General features: G+C 51.2%; 1 protein-coding gene and 1 long non-coding RNA gene across 4 annotated transcripts in view; both read right to left on the bottom strand.

Moving 5' to 3' along the window:
- LOC109118266 overlaps positions 1–2,798 on the bottom strand; it is a 41,618-nt gene extending 38,820 nt beyond the window's left edge. The window contains exons 1-3 of one of the 3 annotated variants that reach the window (XR_002025563.1): positions 2,778–2,798; positions 2,290–2,444; positions 153–216 (exon numbers count right to left, since the gene is read on the bottom strand). This is a non-coding gene — a long non-coding RNA (uncharacterized LOC109118266). Of the gene's footprint in view, positions 1–152; positions 800–2,289; positions 2,672–2,777 lie in introns of those variants that run through there. The other 2 variants (XR_004514894.1, XR_002025562.2) reach the window with 2 other exon arrangements.
- A 6,989-nt stretch (positions 2,799–9,787) lies between these two features.
- The window catches only part of Acer2 (alkaline ceramidase 2), a 34,711-nt gene continuing 24,486 nt past the window's right edge, over positions 9,788–20,012 (bottom strand). The window contains exons 6-7 of the mRNA XM_010630900.3: positions 18,740–18,877; positions 9,788–14,644 (exon numbers count right to left, since the gene is read on the bottom strand). Of these exons, the coding sequence (XP_010629202.2) occupies positions 14,458–14,644; positions 18,740–18,877 (325 nt within the window). The 3' untranslated portion in view covers positions 9,788–14,457. The remainder of the gene's footprint in view (positions 14,645–18,739; positions 18,878–20,012) is intronic.

The raw sequence follows: 20,012 nt of genomic DNA on the forward strand, positions 1-20,012 counted from the left end.
GCCCCGGGTCGACCCAGCCGTCCCCGCCCGGCCTCTCTCTGGCGGCGCCCGGTTCTCTGCTGGGGGAGGCAGACTCCATGCGGGACGGGGCGTCCACAGGGTTGCCCAGGAAGGAGCCAGGGGAAGGCCGTCGAGGGCTGCGGTGCGCTTACCTCAAGTCGCGGGTTCTCAATCACAGGGCCGCATCTCCTTCGCCGCTGAGCTGACTCCTCGCACCTGCGACAGAAAGCCGAGGGAGACTTCCGGTGGGCTCTCCCTTCCGGAAGTGCCGAGTGAGGACTTCCGGGTCAGGCTTGCCTCGGCCCTGACCTCTGCCTCCTGTCGGTGGCCGCGGCCAGCATTTCCTCCTGGCCTCTGCTGCCATGAGGCAGGAGTGACTGTTGGGTTAGACACAGCACTTGGACCTTCAGTTGCACCCCGCGTTTCAAGTGCTCAGTGGCTGCTGTGAGGGCTGCGGTGTAGATCACAGGGTAGGGTGCACCGTGCTGCTCTCCAGAGGAGGGTTTTGTCTTGTGGGACTCTAACCACTATGTAACCCCTAGTTAGCCAGCATATAGCAACACACATTTCTTTCTACCCAGCTCCAAGATAAGATTAAAACAGAGTGTATGGAAGCCTGGTACGGGTAAACAAGATAGTGACTCAAGGCCTCGTTAGAACAGAACAGCCTGAGGGCTGAAGATGAAGGACCAGGTGCACCGTATAGCTGACTCTTTTAGACAGATGGCAGAAAACCGACCCCCTGACCCCTGGCCCATTTACTGTGCTTGCAATCCTCTTCAATTGCCTTTAAAAAACTGCTAACCCCTGTGCTGGGCCTCTCTGAGCTGCTCAGTTCTGAGAGCACCGTCTGGCCAGACTAATAAAGGTCTATTTACCAGCAAGCCTGGTGTGTTCCTTCCTGGGTGACTCTCGCTGCTCATCGAGCTCCTGGAGCCTCACTGAGCTATAGGTCCAGCATCTTGGAGGCCCCTTTGCGCTGTTCAAGGCTCCCGGAAGTAAGGCCCTGGGTCTTGTATCTGGAGCCATTGTTGGACTATAGGACTCAGCATCACGAAGGCCCTTTCGGCTGTTCACGCTCCTCGAAGTGGAAGTGAGACTTTAGGTCTTACAGTCTGGGTGTCCTCATTTTTTTTTTTTTTTCATTAAAGTGCTCTTTGGGTAGAAAAAAGGGCAAAAAGTTGTCCTGCTCCATCCGCAGGAAGCACGTCCGGCAGGGAAGGGCGTCACAAAGCCGGCCCAAAAAGTGGGCTCTCCAGGGACACCGGCTATGTGGCATCTTCTCTTTAGGAGAAATCATTCTTCAAACTTATGACAAAGAGATGCCTAATGAAAATGTCTGGGACCTCTTTTGGGAACAGAATAGCCCAATTTTAAAGCAAAAAAGGAGGTTCTGAGCTGGCCTTTGGGCCAGCCACCAAGTCTCATTAGCCCTGGCATCTCCAGGCATCTGTTTTGTGCCAGGCATTATTTTAGTATGTGGGAATACAGCTGTGAGCCCCACAGAGATTTTCAGTCATAGTACTTACAGGGAAGGGCCCGACACACGTGTGAATAACAGCATCTCAGTCAATATCTTGGGTCCAGGACGGCTGTGTGACTCAATCATCCCACACTCTTCCATCCCGAGCACCATGCACTCTGCTCTTGGTACTCCCCATGATCTCCGAGCAGCCACTGGAGGTCCACATGTGCGGACAGTGGCAAGAAGTACAGGAAGGGGCTCAGAATCATCCCACTACAATGGGAATGAGCCAGTGCCCCAAACCTGGCGTACAGAGTTCCAAATGGGACAAAGCACCTGTTGTCAAAGGTCGAGTGACCAGAACCTGAGGAAGGACTTATAACTATAGGTAGAAAAATGTTTTCCTTCACTAGGTAAAGATGGATACAATGTAACATGTCCCGTGAGAGCGAAATAGAATTTGCCAGGCACATGAAGGACACTTGGGGGATGTGGCAGTGAGTTGCCAGGGAAGCCTCCTGAAGAAGGTGATTGTGTGTGAGGTCTTGAAGAGGAGCAGAGCAGGGCGCTGAAAGGCGGGGAGGCGGTACGTGTGCCACAGGGAACAGAAATGCCTGGACCCAGCATGCAGGGTCTGCAGTGTGGGCAGTACAGTTTGGAAGGATAAATGGCCCTTGGATAGGGCCAAACGCGGCATTTGCAAACCTCAGAACATAATGCTGCAGGCAAGGACACATCCGAAAATGCTCTCAGCATCTCCATCAGCAAGGTCACTTGTTGCCAGCTTGAGGTGTCAGCCCCTGAAGAGCACCACAAACACCCACCTTCTTGTTTCCCACTTGGAGCAGCTCCAGGGGTGCAAACCAGGCTGGTACAGGGCAAGCCTGGGCTTGAAAGCTCAGATCAGGGGGCGGCAGCCTCTGTCCCGCTACCAGTTGGCGAAGCCCAGTGGGCAGCTGGCTGACAATCCTGTAGAAGACTAAAAGCAAGAGAGTTTCTACTGGGAATATCCTGGAAGGAACAGGGGCGCCATCTTGACTTGCTGGGATTACAGGCATGTACCACCATCCCCAGCAATAACCAGAATTTAAAAACAGAAAAATGAGGGTAAGTTTGCAGAATTCTGTATTCAAAGGACTAACTTCTTTACCAAAAGTTCTCACTGCTCAATAAAAATATAAGGGGCCATGGACTTAGCTCAGTGGTTCCGCCACCTACCTCACAAGTGCAAGGTCCTGAGTTCCATCCCCAGTACCAAGAAAAGAAAAAAAACACAAGGGCTAGAAGGGTAGCTCAGTGACAGAGCACTCACCTATCATGTACAAGGCCCTGGGTTCCATCCTGAGCACTGCAAGAGGAAAGCGGAGAAGTGGGGATAGGTAAATAGGGAGAAAGGAAAAGAATCAGCAATCTATTCCCCATCCCTGGATGCCTCTGTACACCTTATCTGTCTGCACACAACCCCGTGAGTTACACTGTCATTGACTCCAGCGACCTGCAGTGGCCACAACAGTGTTTGTAGTTTACAGCAAAGTCTGTAATGCAGTTTTCAGATAATGGGTTAATGTTTGGATACCCATTTCCTGAACCATAACCCAATTCCCTCACCAGTGGCTTGGCTGGCTGGAAGCAGCTGACACTTTCAATCCTGCAATGCTGGTGAAATGAAATTTCACACGCTCCTGCTGTTTTTGATGATATCCGCTGACTTCCAGCTGATGCAATGTCACAGATAGCCAACGCTGCACAAGTGGCAACCCTGAGGTCACCTGGCTGTCACTACTGGGCTTCCCTTTAGTGGGGGCTGAAGCATAGGGTGCTCTGCAAAAAGCTGGAGGGCTTAGGAAGTGGATGAAAAGGGCCGGCCTCTCCCTGACCCAGAATACAGCTCCTTCTAGAGAACCTCAACACATGTCCTGGTTCAGCCTCAAGCACTGTAATCTGTTGCCATAGGACGATCTGGGGAAACCAGTCAGTTCTGTGGTTTTTCAAGTTATGCTCCTTAGAAGGTTTGGGCACCTGCCTGGCAGGTGCAAGGTCCTGAGTTCAATCCCTTGTTCAAAAAAGAAAGAAAGAAAAAAAGTTGGGAGTCACCCCCAGGCAGTTTGGAGGTGAAACCAAAAGGACAGGATAGATCTGAGGTTCCACGGAGACCTGATTATATGCTTACTGGCTTCCATCCAGCTTCCATGCAAAGCTTGAAGACCACTAAGCTCATCTGGCCCCTCTCCACTGCAGAAAGTAAAATGGAGGCTGAGAGGAGAGGTGGAAGCTGTGACCCAGGTCTCCCAGCCCTAGGGCTCTTTCTCCACTGTCCCATATCCCCACCACCCCTGTGCTCTCCTACAGCCAGGTCATCATGGTAAGAGGTAGGTTAGCTAGCTAGAAAGGGACAGGGCCTACCGTGGAGTCAGAGTGCTCAGCCTTACAAAAGCAACACCTCCCCAGGTGAAGGCTTACCTCAAGCCACATCCTCACTGAGCTCAGGAAAGTGAAAGCAAACAAGGAAGGCACCGTCACAGCTGACCCCTGGCTCTCTGCTTTGTTCTCCCTAATTACACAAGATTCTTCACTAGCCAGAGTGTTGCCATCAGCCTAGGGTTCTTTTGCTTGATTTTGATGGAAATTGTGCATTAGCCAAGTGCAGCTTTGCTAGAAAGTCTTGGTGTCACCAGATAACACTGGCTCACACTGGATGCCAACAGTTGACACTACAGCTTCCAGACACTGCCAAATGATGCCACCGTGTGCTGGTCACCATGGGTCAGCCCTATCAGACACGAATTTTGGCTTCTGGTCTCTGGAATCTTTGGTGTTAACAGCTCTGAGAGTTTGTCTTTCTTTGCAAACAAACCTCTCCGTCCGTCCGCACTACCTAAGAAGTGAGTTAGGAGCCTGTTTACAGAAACACAGCGAGTCTTTATTCTAACAGGGCCCATGCCGCAGCACCGAGGGCGGGAACCTGGGCAGGGTCCCGCAGGGTGCCCTCCCAGACTGCAAGGAGCCCCCGGGAAGTGTGTCAGTGAGGGTGAGTGAAATCAGGGACTCTTCCAGAGGGCCTTCTGTGAATGCTGGATATGAACGTAGGGCCCAGGTCGCTCCCTTCCCGACCTTAGCCACCCTGGGATCCCTCTCCCTTCTCAAAAATACAACAGGACCATCTGAAGCAGCAGGAATGGGGAGTGTATCACAGTGCATGACTGCATGGCTGCACTTGTGTTGGAAAGAAAATGGCAGTTTTATAGCCAGAGAGGACACTAAAGCAAACTGTGCGGGTCCTTTGGGGTACAAGGGGGAGCAAAGGAAGCAAGGCGGAGGGGCAGGCAGCCACTCCAGCAGTCAGGGGAAAGGAGGGCCAGGCCCTTCTCCATCTCAAGAATGTTTGATCAGTGAATGATCAGTGTTTGATCAGTGCATGCTCTGTTCCGCTATGGGTTATACTGGAGCATGACAATCATACACAAATTCTACAGGCTAAGCCCACCTCTCCAGAGGGGCCGAGATTACAGGCAGTAGGACGGGCAGGTGGGACTCTGACCCCAGGAAGGAATTCCTTAAGTAAAATGAAATGTAGGGAGGGCCCTACATCCAGGCTGGGATTCCAGGAATTTAAAAAGACTGAGTAACTTAGTTTTCTTTAAACTCTACATTAGAAAGCCTGAGTCCTAATTGGCTATTTTAAACCCACAGGGCTACTTGTGATAAGTGACCACTGAATAATGAACAGATTGCCAGCTCTGTTTATTCAGAAAAGATCCCTGACAGAGCCCACTCTGGTGCCTGTTTCAGGGCCCCTCCCAACTCAGGAGCTCGCTTTCTTCCTGTCAACTTTGTCCACAATTTCATTCTTCGACCTGTGAAACACCAGCCTGATTTGGGCAAAAACTCCATGAAGTGGGTTGGCCAGTCTGGCTTCGGCTTTGAATAACAAAATGCTTCCCAGCATCCTGGGCACCTCCTGACTACTGGGCCCCTGCGGATGGGCTAAGCAGGCAGGATGTTTAGATCAGCTGCATGGGGCAGAAAACCCAAAATAACAGTTGCTTACAGGATACAAGTGTGTTTCCTTACTGCACAGGAACACAGAGCGGTGTGGCAGTTCCATGAAGTGTTGAGGATCTCAGGCTCTTTCCGATCCCTCCCATCCCAAAGACACAGCGCTTGTCCTCAGGGTACAGAATGACAACCAAAGCCCACAAACCACATCCAAATTCCAGGGAGCAAATGGGGAGGCAACCAATAACATGACCAAACGGAGATGTTATTTCAAAGGGAGGTTTCCTGAAAAGCTATGACATACCATCTCTACTACTAGTCTTCAAACAGAACTAGCTGCTTACAAAATATATGAAAAATGTAGGCTTTTCTTCTAGGTATCTGTCTTCACAACGGAACACTGGAGCATCTGTCTCAAAGGAAGGAGGGAAAACTGATACTGGGTAGGCAACTGGCAGTCTGCCACAGAAGAATTCATTCATTGACCCTCGTAACAGCCTTGGGAAGTAATTCTATTATTATCTCTACAGATGAGGAAACTGAGCCTAGAGAAGATTCTTGACCAAAAGTCCTGGCTGTCTGTCATGCGGCCCCGGGCCAGATCCGCCCCACCGAGCAACTCCCAAATTCCCAACCACAAAAATGAGCTGTAGCCTCTGTATTCTCAATTTGAGCCACTTCATTTCAGGACAGAGTGTTATGCACACTCACGTGTTACTGAATGCATCCTCCACGGACATGCGTCAGTTAGGGCTCAGAGAGGCTGCCCATGGTATAGAAAAGGCCCCGCTCCGACAGGGGCCGGGTCTGCTTGAGCCTGCACGCTCCGCAGCCAGAACTCATGCTTCAAACCCTGACCTCAGAGTTCCCGTCTTACACTTTGCAAAGCTAAGGGGACAGGGGTGGGGCTGGAGGTCTTCTGAAATCCCTCCGGCCAGCAGCTTTAGCTGCAGGAAGACAGAGGCTGCGAGAGCCAGGCCCGGCACCCCTGCCAGGCCAGCTAGGACTTTCTCCTCGCTCACAGGTTGCGACCTGGGGCCGCTGGAAGACAAGAAGGCCCGGGCCCCTCTGTGTGCAGCAATGCCCTGCCGTACTGCACTAAGGAGGACACAGAATCTTCCGGCCCCAGCGGGGTCTCAGGGAAGAGCATGTATACAGACACAGTTCAACTCCTGGCAAAGACCTGAGGCTTAGGTCAGAACCCACAGCAGACAAGGAAAGCTGTGAATGACCCAGGCCTGGCCACCGAGATCGCTAAATCAGTGATTCTCAGCCCTCGCGGCTCTGACCTCCCCAGGGGACATATGCAATGTGGACATTGTCACGTCACAGACATTCGGAGCTGGCACAACAAGGGCAGGGGCATGGCGGGCACCCAGATGGTCAGAGGACAGCAGGGATGGCAGGGGGCACAGCACAGAGTCATGGGGGTTATCCTGCCCAGAACAGCACCAGGCCTGGCCCGGAACAGGGGCCAAAGGAAGCCACCGAAGAGCGGGGAACACCAGCTAGCAAATAATGACTTTCCCCCAGAATGTCATAGGGCACAGGGACCTATTTCCTGAAGGCAAGATCGAGAAATAGCTCAGGGTTAGACCACAGGGCTGAGATAGTGTGCGCGCTCTCTCATTCACACAGCACACGTACACACACACACACACAGGATTCACCTGACATGGCAGATCTTGATGAACTACAGGCGACCAAGATGAACCTTGGAGTGGAACCACCCAGGGGCAAGCCTGGGATGGCCAGGGCTGAAGTGTAGTACTCAGGGTAGCTCTTCCGGACAGTCTTCAGGCCCCAGGGGAGGCTCCTCTTCGGGAAGGCCTGGCCCGACGTCCTGCAGGCCGTCAGGCATGGCCTCGGTCCTGGTGTTTTGGACGCTGGCTCCCACCCTCCTCTCCCCAAGACCCCGTGCCCAGTGAGGTTCGCATACCGGGCTTGATGAGGACACGCCGTCCTGGGGTTCCTGCCACATCCCTGCGGAAGAAGCCCCTCAGAGGCAGGAAGAGGGGCAGCGCCTCGAGAGGACCCGGGTTCACCAGGGGCCCCCCGCCCAGCAGGGCTGCTACGCTTTCATTAAGTGTATGTAGGACAGTGTTGAATCTGATAGTCCCAATTTGTGTCCGCTTGCATAAAATCCTTATTTGCCATTTTGAAAATTAAATCCTTTTGTGGAAAGAGAACTGAATCTTAGAATCAAAAGCCTTGGGTTCAGATCCTGACTCTGTCACTTAATGGCAGTAGTCAAAAATGTATTTCTGAGTTGGGCATGGTGATACACATCCATAATACCATCACTCTGGGAGGCTGAGGCAGGAGGGCCACAAGTTCAAGGCCAGCCCAAGGTACTTAGCAAGTTAGAGAAATTTTTTAAAATAATAAATAATTTTTAAAATGTTTTCTAGTGTCAGTATATAAATACTGAATAGAGATGTAGCTTAGTGCAAAGGCCCTGGAGTCAATTCCCAGTATAGAAAGAAATAATAATAATAAAAGTCTGAACTTCTGTTGTCCTACATCCAAAACAGGAACAAGAACAGTTTTGTCTTCACAAAGCAACAGCACATTTCACAATGTGTGAGAGAGGTAATCTATGGTATGGCCCTCAGATAAGGTTTCCTTGTACAAAAACAGCACTGCTGGTGAGTGCAGTGGTTCTCTCCTCGGGCTGCAGTATTACTAACGGAGCTCCAGCTGTCCATGAAAGCTTCGAATTCTGATTCGGCTCCTGGCCCCACTCCTGGTGGACAGGCTCCGCCGCCCTGCCCCGTGGAGGGCTGTAGCACTTGGCAGGCCTTCTCCCTTCCATACCCGACTCCTACCAGGTACCTGCTGAGTGCCACCTGGGACAGAGCTTGGCAGGGGCCGCTCAGTAGCAAGGTCAGAGAGCTTGCCTCGCCTGTGTGAGGCCCTGGCTTCAATCCTCAGTGCTGCAAAATGCATTAAAAAATAAACTGGGCATAGTGGTGTGCGCCTATAATCCCAAAATTCCGGGAGGCCGAGGCAGGAGGATCACAAGTTCAAGCCCAGCCTGAGAAACTTGGTGTCTCAAAATAAAAAGTAAAAAGGGCTGAGGATGCAGCTCAGTGGGAAGGCTCTGAATTCAATTCCCAATGCTGCAAAGTAAATAATAAGCTGGCTTCCGGCTTAATAAAATGTGGACTGTGACAGCACTTGACTTGCCAGAAGTTAAACTTCGCTCCGCTGGATGAAACACTTCCTCCACAGTCTGCATCAAACTGGTCTTTACATTCAGAAGTGTACCGCTGAATCCCAGGGAGCGGACTGCCTGGACTGTAACCAGAGCAAACACCTAAGGGAGAGGACGAGGAAGGCCCGGACCTTGGGCCTCGGAGCAGCCCGGGTGGGGACAGCGGGGAGCCGCGGACCTGGGGTGACCGACCCGCCCACAGTACCCCAGAGCGTCAGCAGGTGGCAGCGCCGCTCAGGATTGCAGCGGCCTGCGGGTGGGGGAATGGGAGGCTCTGCTCGCCCAGCGCCTCCGAGTCCACACCCCACTCCCCGGGCTTCCTGTCCCTTCAGCGACGTTCCCACCACCGCCCCAAAATCCCTCCCGACGGCGCTGGCTGTCGGTCACATTTCAAAAGCAGAGCTATGGCCTCTGCTCTGGCTGCACAGCGGCTGATCGCGCGCTTAGTTGTCGAGGGAAACCCACAGGAGCCCATCTCCTCGCTCCTGGGAGCTGACACCCAAGAGAAGGCCGTCCAGGCACCCAGACGCCAGCGGGACGCTTGGGACAAAGACGTGGACAGCTGCCACCAGGGCCAAGGCTCAGCTGCTCAGGAGGCTGAGGCGGGAGGATCGCTTGAGTTCAGGGGTTCGAAACTCCAGGGAGACTTAGGGAGACCCCATCTCTGCAAAATATGTATATATAGCCTTTGAACTTATGGGAAATTACTGTTTTTGAACTTTTTGATTATGAAAGAAATCAACATTGAAAAGCAGATAAAATAGTATGACAAACCTAAACCCCACTACCTTTTCTTTTTTGGTACCAGGGATAAAACTCAGGACCTTGTGCTTGCAAGGCAGGTGCGGTGCTGCTGAGCCTCATCCCCAGATGCTGTCTGAAACTGCACACCTGAAGGTTCCTCAGGGAAAATGGAAGCTTGCATTGCTGAGGACCCTAAGATGTTTTGCTGTTGTTGGTGTTTTTTTGTTTTTGGTTGGTTTTTTGGGGTTTTTTGTTTGTTTGTTTGAGGCAGGGTCTCACTATGTAGTTGAGACTGACCTGGAACTCACTATGTAGCCCAGGCTGGTCTCGAACTCACAGCGATCCTCCTGCCTCAGCCTCCTGAGTGCTGGGATTACAGGCTGCACCACTCTAAGTGCATCCCCGGCTAAGCCAGCTAAGGACCCTAAAATGTAAGTGGCCCTGGCACCCCAGGGCCCTCTCCCACCGGGGTGTCTGCAGTACCCCAATCTGTGAAAGTGACACAGTGTAGTCTCTGACACCACCACACACAGCCCCGGATCACGGCGTGTGATGAGCACGGTTAAAATCAGGAGCGTCGCGTTGGTCCCCTTTCACATTCCGTGTGTTGGGAGTCTAAGGACTCTTCTGCGCTGGTTCCTTAGCACATAAATAAGAAAGTGCCATAAATAACTGCAGCAACACCTTGAGCCCAGCCCCAGAACTGCAGAGCTCCCTCCTGCTGGCCGAGATGGCGGCGTCACCCTCCAGCAGTGAGAAAACGCAGTGCCTTTCTGCCCACGTATTTTACTTTCCACAGTGTCCTGCAGTCCCCCCTGGGGTGGCCGGATGACAGGATGCCAGACTGCCCCTGGTCAGCAGCATGTCTTCATCCGCGCGCCCTGACCCATCCGGCTCTCTGGCTCGGCCCTGCTTTCCTCTGCGTAGGCACCGAGTCCCCCAGCAGGAAGCCCTCACAGGAGTCAGGCCCGGGCCCAGCCGCCCCTCCACACAGGGGAGCCAGTGCCCGAGACACCAGTCCCGGGGCACCCCCGCCTCGCTCTCCTCAGCCCCACCCCTGACCACAGCCTGCAGACAGCTGAGGGATCTCCCATCGCACCAGGCCAGATTCAGTTTCTCTTCCATTCCACAGGGGTTCCGGGGCTGCTGGGGACCGAAGATGTCAGAGGCTCGGCCGCCCTGTTTCCCTTTCCTTCAGCCAGAAAAGATAATGATACTGTGGTGCTTATCTTGTTCTTCTCTGATGACAATGAATTTTTAATGAACTGTCACAGGAAATTAAGAAAAAATGAACAGATACATGCAATTCTCCTGCTAAAGTCCCCACTTACGGTTCTGAAAAGTCACAAGACCTTCTTTCCAGCAAGTGGGGAAACCCAGCACAAGCGAACTATTACCTACATCTGGGCTTCTCTACACACATGACACAGTTACATACATAACTGTACTAACAAACATAGACTTAACTACACTTAAGTACATTAGTAACAATGACTCCCCAACTCATTAACAAATAATCTCAGGCAAATGTGCTTTCTTTTGCTCTACAATCCATGAAATGCATTTGTATTGCAGATACTCTGGAGATCATTCTGGAAACACACAAACACACAATTATTTATTCACAGAAAATGCCACTGAGGGCTTTAATATGAAATATAGTCATTTCACAGAATGCATCAGGTGCAAAGCGCCTCTCAAAGGCCTCCAAGCATTCCACAGCCATGGAGACGGACCGGCATGCACAGTGCAGCTTATGCAGTGTATAGAGCAGTCTGCATCTGCCCGCGCTGTGCCTGTTCCGGTTACACGCCATTGTTACAGAATTCTCTAGCACAACCTGACACACAGGGAGGACACAGCAGCGAGCCCTTGACAGCAGGGGAAGCACAAGGCTCCAGTGAGAAATCTGTGCACACCTGAGAAACCCACTGAATGGAATAGTGGCAGCATGTTCACCGCTCTCCCAGGAGAACCAGCACAGCACACTGGTGTACAATTCGTGTTTCAGGCACTCTCTGTTGGACAGGCACAGAGTACCCCAAAGCAGATGTCTCATCCCCACACACTAAATGTGATCCCCAAAGCACTCACTGTGTGATGACACCACCTGGGGGGGCTGCCTCTCCTAAAGGCATAGTAATCAATCAGACAGTATAAGGTAGGAGTCACCGGCGGAAGAGATCACGGACTAACGCTGAGGGTTTTGTATCGTAAATCCAGGTACCTCTGGATAAGAAGCCCAGGTGAATTCTAACCAGAACAAAACTCAGAGGCCTCGCTGAATAGCCATGGCCAAGACCTCACTCCCAAACTCCTTCCTGCTGGGCAGAAGGGATGGAGATTCTTGATTACATTCCAACTAATGAAATAAGCTATTCATTTTTAAAGCTGAGCACATCAAAATCTGAGTTCCTCTATCCCAGCACAGAAGTATAACAAAATGGAGATTTCGGTCCATCACTTCTCAGGCCTGGCCACTGGGCTGACTGAGAAGGAAGGTCCGGGGGTTAAGTCTCCGATCGCAGTGATCAGCACTCACACGTACAACTAGCACTGGTGGACAGCACACCTGCTGTGCACACGCGCAACTGGCATTCACCTTTCAAAGACAGAATAAACTGTCAAAGCTCGAAGACATTTATGCATGACTATGTTAGTGGGGAAAAGGTGAAAATAAGGAAACACACCCAATACCAAAATACTAACCATGGTTGTACTTAGGTGAGAGAAATAAGTTTTTCTTCTTCTACAACTGTTTTTAGTTTCCCAATTTTCTTTAAAGACCATGTAGTGCATTGATATAAGTATGAATGTGCCCTAAACTCAACTTAAAGTAAGATTAGTATATTTTATTATCATGACTTGTCCTATCCTGGCAAGCTATGTGATTTCTGTCGAAGAGTAGTTTTGTCCTCAGATATACTCCGTTCCACTTTTCTTCTCTGCTCTCATCTCCTCAGACCCAGTCTCTAGAAAGGCACAATGCTTTTCACATAAAAACCATGTCTGATATCTTAACTTCATCATTTTTCTTTAGAAGAGGGATAAAAACAGCCCAGTGAATCGGGGACTTATTCCTCCCCCGCCCCACTCAAGTCTGCCCTCTGGTAACATTTTATCCCTGCGTTTAGGAGCTGGAGGTGGGATCAGCACAGCCCTGAGGAGTAAGTTCTTCCCTGAGAAGAAGCCTGCAAGGACAGTCCTGTTACTGCGAGCCCTGGACACGTTCACGACACACCACACACACACACACACACACACACACACAAGTCGCCTCCTGCCTTACCCCTGCACTCACCCTGCTGTCTGTCATTCTAAGACGGCCAGGCTGGACATACACCAAACTTACTGCCGTAGCACATCAGACTAGAATCCATGCCTGCTACGGCCACCCTCAAATGAACAGGGTCTGGTATTTCCCTTTTTAAAGTTCTAGACTTGAAACCCAAAAGACTTCACAGCAGTTTTAGTCCACAAATCTCTAGGCCTCAGCAAGGTACGTGAGAAGTTCCACTTACGTTCTATCCAACGTTATCTTAAAATATATTTTTAGGCTATAATAAAGCAACATGTGCATGCATTTAAATATCATATTTTACTATCCGGGAGACCATCAATTTGTTTATTTGCATTTTTACTGCCTGATGTATTAAATAGATGCTATAAATTTAAGTTCATAAAATTAATTTATTTCACACATTGGCATTCCATAAAGATTTCCAGCTATGAGAAGAAAAAGGAAATAGCCTAGTGGGTTATTTAGGAAATCCAAAAATCAAGAAAGTTGAATGAAGTCCTTCATTTTTAAACTCTCAATTCAGCTGCTGATTGGCCTTTTCATCTCGGATCCTGTGTAGTCTACACAGACCGAGCCCTGGGCAGGTGAGAAAAGCCACTTCTCAGCTCTGGACAGCAACGGCCCCGTCCCCTCGGGAAGGGTAGGAGGGGCTAAAAGCAGTATCCCTGAGCTGTCAGTCCCTCCTCACTCCCTGAAGACGGCTTTGGAGTCCAGGGAAGGCGAGGGGGGAAGCCGAAGGCGAGGACGCCCGCTGCCACTGCGCCCCAGGCGGGCGGTCAGGGCACGCACTGCTGCATCCGGAAGCCCCAGACGGTGAGAGCGCGGGGCCTCCCTGCAGGAAATCAGAGATGACGGCAAGACTTTTTCCCTTGTCTTTTCTTTGGCTTTTTCCTAGCATTGGGATAGAAACCAGGTGCACTCTACCGTTGGGCACACCCCGGCCCTTTTTATTTTGAGCTGGCCCAGGCTGGCTGCTACCTCCCGAAGAGCAGGGGTCATAGTCATACACGCCGTGCCCAGCACGGTGAGCTCTTGGAGGTCATTTCCAGAGCAGCACGGTATACTGGAGGCGTCCAATATGAAAACATTACAAACCAAAAATCTCCATGTTTGCTCCAAAGTCTAGGCCAAATCCCCCAGCAAAACTGCAGGGACTGGGGAGTCGGGGCTGGGGCATGGCGGAAGCTCGCTCCACCGCCGCCCTCTGCACCTGAGCCTAGGAACCGGGCGGGGCTCCCCGGGGAGACGACGTCAACCTTCAAAGCGGCGCTCTGTGCTTGGCTTGGAGAAGGACGGCGTGGGGTCTGGCACGGCCAGCCACCTTCGGATGCAACCTCTGCCGCTCAGCACAAATCCCGCAAAGCCGGGTGGGCTGAGCCACCGGCCCCCTCCGCTCGCCCTGCGGGCGCGGTGGTGCTGGCCCTGGCAGGGCAGTTTCCCTGGTGAACATCTCCACACCTTGGCTGCGGGCCCAGGGCAGCGGGGCCTGAGCAGGCAGTGGCCCTGGGTTCCCAGACTGCTCTGCCCAGCCACAGACGCAGCCCACTTGTGATGCGTGTGGAAGAGACAGTGAGAAGGCCAGGGCGCATCTGAGTCCCTCCTCTTGCCTTGGTGGGAAGGGACGGACACACTAAGAGCCCACAGGACAGAGGCGTAAGACAGGCACAGCGGTTCACAGAAACCTCGCGTCTCTGCCAGAGAAGCAGCCCAGGGCCGAGGGAAACACGGAGAGCATCAGGTGATCTTGACTGGCGACTTCTTGTTGGCACACAGGAGGGACACGTAGGGGACGCCGATGAAGGCCCACTTCTCACTGGGCCAGAACCTGATGACGGGGCCCTGCTCGGGGATCTCTGAGGCCGCATCGAAGTAGGCGAAGCACACGCAGCCCAGGTAGGCAGCCAGGCAGATGAGGATGTGCCTGCAAAGAGCAGAGTGAGAGGGCGGGGAGGGCAAAGCGGCCCTGCAGGCCCAGCCGAGCGCTCCTGCTTCTCGCAGTCCGGAAGGGTGAAGCGGGTAGAGCCCTGGAGTACAAGAAGCTGCCCTGAGCAATCCAGGCCTGCTCCTGGAAGGTCCGAAAACATTTCCACTTACAGCCTGGAACAAACAAGCTAAGGCCCGGGGGCCTCCAGCAGAAAGAAGGCCGGGCCAGGACTTAAAACAGAAGTGGCGAAATGCGGACAGCAGGGCACGTCCGACCCGATGTCACTTTAACAAAAGCTGCCTGTCAATAGCTTATGCCTTCATCGAGGATACAATGAACACCCGCCCTAACACTGACCCCGCGAAGGAAGATTGTGAGTCTGAGCCCGCCCTGGCCAACCTAGCAAGACCGGGTCTCCAAGTTTAAAACTGAGGTTGGTGGGAGGGGACAGGGCAGGGACTGCGGCTGTCCCTCCTTACTGAGTGCCCCTGGGCTCCATACTCCACACCACAAAAAGACATAAAATAGAAGCAGTTAAAAATCCCTGCATTACACAGAACACCAAAACACCCTGAGCATTTCGACTGCGTCTGGCGGGGTGGAGCCGCAGCCCTGGAACAGGATGGGCGGGCCTAGGCAGGGACTGCAAACCGGCTGTGTCCATCCACACGGTTGCCGTGGGCTGTGATGACCACCAGGTGAAAGGCAGTAGCTCCCTGGGTACGAACGGTTACAAATGGAAATACTCAATAGAAAAGATTTGTTAAAAAGTAAAGGACACACTGCAAGAGAGGAAATACAGCAAATTTACATTTGAAAAAATGATCAACAATACTAATTTTTAAAAGACTAATAATAAAAACAAGATATACTTTTTCCAATCAAGTTAACTAAGATTTAAAAGAGTTACCATCCCCTATACGTAAAGATGTGGGTAAAAGGCATTCTCTGAACAGACTTTGGTAAAAGGTGTTCACTGGTCCCATCTCTTCAGATTTTGCAATTTAGATTACAATTTAATCCATAGGAATATTCAGGGATTAGAATCAATGCAGACATTTATTATAAATTATTGACAAAAGTGAAAAATTGGAGATAACCTAACTATCCACCAACAGATTGGTTAAATGAATTAAAAAGCATTAATATCGTGATGTATCAAATACAAAAAAATGTATATAATCGTATAGAATGGTGCTGCTGAGCCAGTATTTGGTTAAACAAAACTTGCATTAGTTTGCATCGCATATAGAATAATGCTATTTTTCTTTGTAAAAAGCAAAAAGTTAAAAAATATAAAGGTGCAATTAGATAGAAGGAAAATTTTTAAAGTTCTATGTCACAAAAGCCAGGTGTGGTAGCACACACCTGTAATCCCTGCACTCGGGAGGCTGATGCAGGAGGATCCCTGTGCGTTGGAGACCAGCCTGGGCTACATAGTGAGTTCCAGGTCAGTCTCAACTACATAATGAGATCCTGCCTCAAAAAAAAAAAAAAAAAAGTTCTCTGTCACAGAAAGATAAATATGGTCAAACATAAACTGAATATATCAGAATAGCTTCTATAGAAGATGTCGAATGTGTCCAACCAAAGAAATCATGTCTAAGGTAACAGACACACCAGTGATGCAGATCTGATCATTATACATTGTGCATATATATTGCAGTACCACAGTACACCACACAAATGTGTACAATTATGTGTCAAAAATAAAAATACTTTTAAAAGTAGGAGAAAAACATATATACATATTTACATACATACAGTATAAAATCTGAATAGACTTTATTTTTGAGGGAAATTATGAATTATGAAATTATAACAGCTACTTACTATACTTCTATGTTATTTAAATTTGTCATTGAAACCTGTAATCCCAGCACTCGGGAGGCTGAGGCAGGAGGATCACTGTGAGTTCGAGACCAGCCTGGGCTACATAGTGAGTTCCAGGTCAGTCTTAAATACATAGTGAGACTCTATCTCAAAAAAAAAAAAAAAACCTATAAATTTGTTATTGAAAATATAGATCACTTATTTATTTACCCACGTTTGTAGTATGACAGGAAAATAGATCCCAAACAGCTAGATATCAGATGTGCCAAGTTCGTGTCTTAGACAGTGGAGGTCTAAAGTCGGGAAGGTTTATTAGGAGAAAGCTCCCAAGGGAGAGGAGGGACCCAGGAGCATTGGCACCGAGACTATTTCTCGAAGAACGTTTTAGAGAGCAAAAGCATGAGGTGGGTACAACGTGCGTCCACTACAATCAACCAGTGAGATCACAAACACAGTTGCTCAGCCCACACTGATCTACTCGGGAGTGAAGCAGGTGGCAAGGGTGTATGTTGAGAGGTGTGAACTTCAGTTTGCCCGCAGCTGCTAACACAGAGGGAACTAAAACACTGCCGTAGCGCGCACGGGGTGGCCGATGCCCATGTGGACCTCCCGGGCCAGGGGTGCTGACTTCAGTGCAATCTCACGCTGCTGTTTCTCCCTCAGGGAGGCCTGCAGCCTGACCCCCTGGGGGCCTGACCTTCAGATGGGCCTGGCCTGGCACCGACTCCTCCTGGGGCCCATCCTCTTCGGACCACCGATTAATGTCTGTCTGTCTGTCGGTATTAAAGTCTACCTGTCTACAGCAATAGTGGCATGGTTCACAGTAGCTGAGCTGCGGAAACAGGCTCCGTGTCCGTCCATAGATAAATGGGTAAATAAATGTGATTCACACACACACACACACACACACACACTATTTTTCTGGCATAAAAAAGAATGAAATGACACTTGCAGGATAAAGAATAGAACCAGAGACTATAATGTTAAGCAAAATAACCCAGACTCAGAAAGTTAAATATTGTTGTTTTCTCTCATATGAGAAACCTAGTAAGTAAACTAATTAATTAAAAGAAAGATGGCAGGAAAAAAATACATCACTTGTGAAAAAGTACACCAGATTCATGAATAAACTAAGTTTGAGGCAAAGTTATCACATCATCTAAATTTTGAATTTTACATAAATCCCTACTGTAACAGGACTTTGACAAAAATGTGCACCTTGAATAAAGCCATATTTATACAGGGGTGTACATTTAGCAAATGCAAAGTATACACTTAGAAAGCTGTGCATTTTATTATCTGAATTCTAACTGCCCAATATTCAAAGTGTACAACTCACTGGTGAGAACTGAAGGTAAACCTAAGAAATTTCAGGCAGTGGATCCTAAGACTGAAGAGCCCAACGGGCCCTGCTTCGTTTCTGGAAGCATCTCTGGAAGCCCCCAGATGTATACTTGCATGGTCTGGGTCTCAAGATAAATGAACGTAGATTCAAGTTCCTTTGTGCAAAGGAAACGTAAGTCAGATCTCTCAGAAGGGACCTCTTCAGGCCAGCTCCAGCCGGACACCAAGGTCTGCGTCTGTCTGACAAAGCCGGCACCCTCAGCACTAGGATCCACCCCCGGGTGGGCTCCTGCTCACCACCAGAGCCACAAGGCCTCAGATCTCTCGATCCGCCTACCTTTTGCTATCAGCAAGAAAGGAGGGCAGTTTCTGGGGAGGAGCCTGTGTGTGGGGCTGACACTGCCTGAGGTTGGGACCTGCTTTCTGTGGTAACTTAGGGCGCATTCCAAAACAGGTGTTCCCGCTAGCTCTCCCTGAAGTGCAAGGCCATTCCCAGCACACAGGTGGGTGATGCGGTCTTATTCCCGTCTGTTCTCCCATTTTCTGTCTCTGCCTACATAACAAGAGCAGCTGAGACTGTCCCGAGAGGACCAGGACATTCCCCGCCCAACTCCACCCCACCCCACCCGGCCCACACTCGGGCTGCAGGTTCAGCGTTCAGCTCTGGAGCTCCTTTGTGCTTGAATGACGGAGCCGAGCTAAGAGGCTGCAGGCTTTCCTGCCCTGGCTAAGCTGCTCCTTGAAGCCAGTCGCCCTTCTTACAGTGATTCCGCTGCTCCTGGAAATCCACAAGTGGCGAAGAGAGGAACAAACGGTGGCTCTGCACCGAGCGGCCCCTTGAGGCCACCAGTGCACCCTGCAAGTGCGGACCCGACTCAGAGCGGCCGCCCCTCTCCCCACGCGGGCAGCGCTTACCACACACAGTGCAGGTAGGGGAAGTGGAAGGACGACAGCAGCTCACAGAAGGCCCGGTCGCTGATCCAGCAGAAGAGGGCCAGCGTCCACCAGAGGCCGGAGAAGAGGCCCAGCTTGAACACGCGCACGTTGTCACACCTATGCGGAGGGAGAGCGGCGTGGTCGGCTCTGGCTCTTCCCAGCTGCCTGAGCCCCTGCGCACCGCAGCTCCTGCCTGCCGCGGTCCCCTCCACCGTGAGGACCGTTCCTGAGTGCTGGTGCCCACCTGGCCTCGCCCTCTCTCCAGACCCCAGGACGGCTGGCGTCCTAAATAAACGCCCACCAGCGTCTTCTCCTAGCCTTTCCCTCTCACACACTTCACGTGCAGTCCCTCCTCCCTGGTTTCAAAACGGATCCCAAGTCTGTCTTCCCACTGCCGCCCTCTGCGCGCCTGCCAGTCGGAGGCAGCCACGGTGGGCTGAGATAGAGTCCGTCCAGGGAGGGGCTGGCCTCAAGGAAGTCGGCACAAAAGACATCGGAGTTGGGGCTGGGACACTGGCCAGGCTGCAGGCCTGAGGGGTCAGCAGTAACTCCGTGTGCACTGCAACCAGCCCCGCGCGTCCAGGGGGCCAGACCGCTGTCAGACACTAGAGGGCGACCAGAGCACCCGGACCCACCCCTCCCAGAATGCCCTTGCTCTTTCCATGCACCCTGGCTTCAAGACTCCTTTTCCTGCTGGATCGATGCTGGCTAAATGCCTATGTTGATCCTGTAGGTCTATGGACTGTGACCCACGCTGTACCCATGCTGTGACTTCGCTGTGCTAACTACCTCTGACAAAGCGCCTCCACAGCCCCCTACGCAGGACCCTGCCCAAAATCCAGGAGCCGTGCTCCTCCCTGTTCCCAATAAAACTCTCAACTTCTTCCTTTGGTTAGCAATTTCATTCCTCGATGTTGTGAGACCGTGAATTTGGCAGGCCAGGAGTCATATTTGTCCTGTTTCACATCATCTCCTCCACAGCAGTATATTTTAAATGCAACCAAGTCTCTTGGCAATGATTTACCACAGATTTCAGCACATGCAGGTCAGGTCCTGGCCCCAAATCAAAATAAATGTGTTTTGTCAAGGGCGGCAGGTCTGGAATGGACGGCGACGACGTAAACAGACCAGGCTGGGTTTGGGGATGAAGGCCCAGGAGAACGGAGGCCAAGGAGGCCGAGCGCGCTTGGCCTGGGCACCTGAGGTGGAACCAAGGCCCTCAGCGAGAGAGGCCCGGCGCATGGGGTGTGTG

The sequence above is a fragment of the Fukomys damarensis genome, unplaced genomic scaffold (assembly GCF_012274545.1).
Source record: "Fukomys damarensis isolate Sample0158 unplaced genomic scaffold, DMR_v1.0_HiC HiC_scaffold_31, whole genome shotgun sequence".
In the NCBI taxonomy this organism is placed as follows: domain Eukaryota; kingdom Metazoa; phylum Chordata; class Mammalia; order Rodentia; family Bathyergidae; genus Fukomys; species Fukomys damarensis.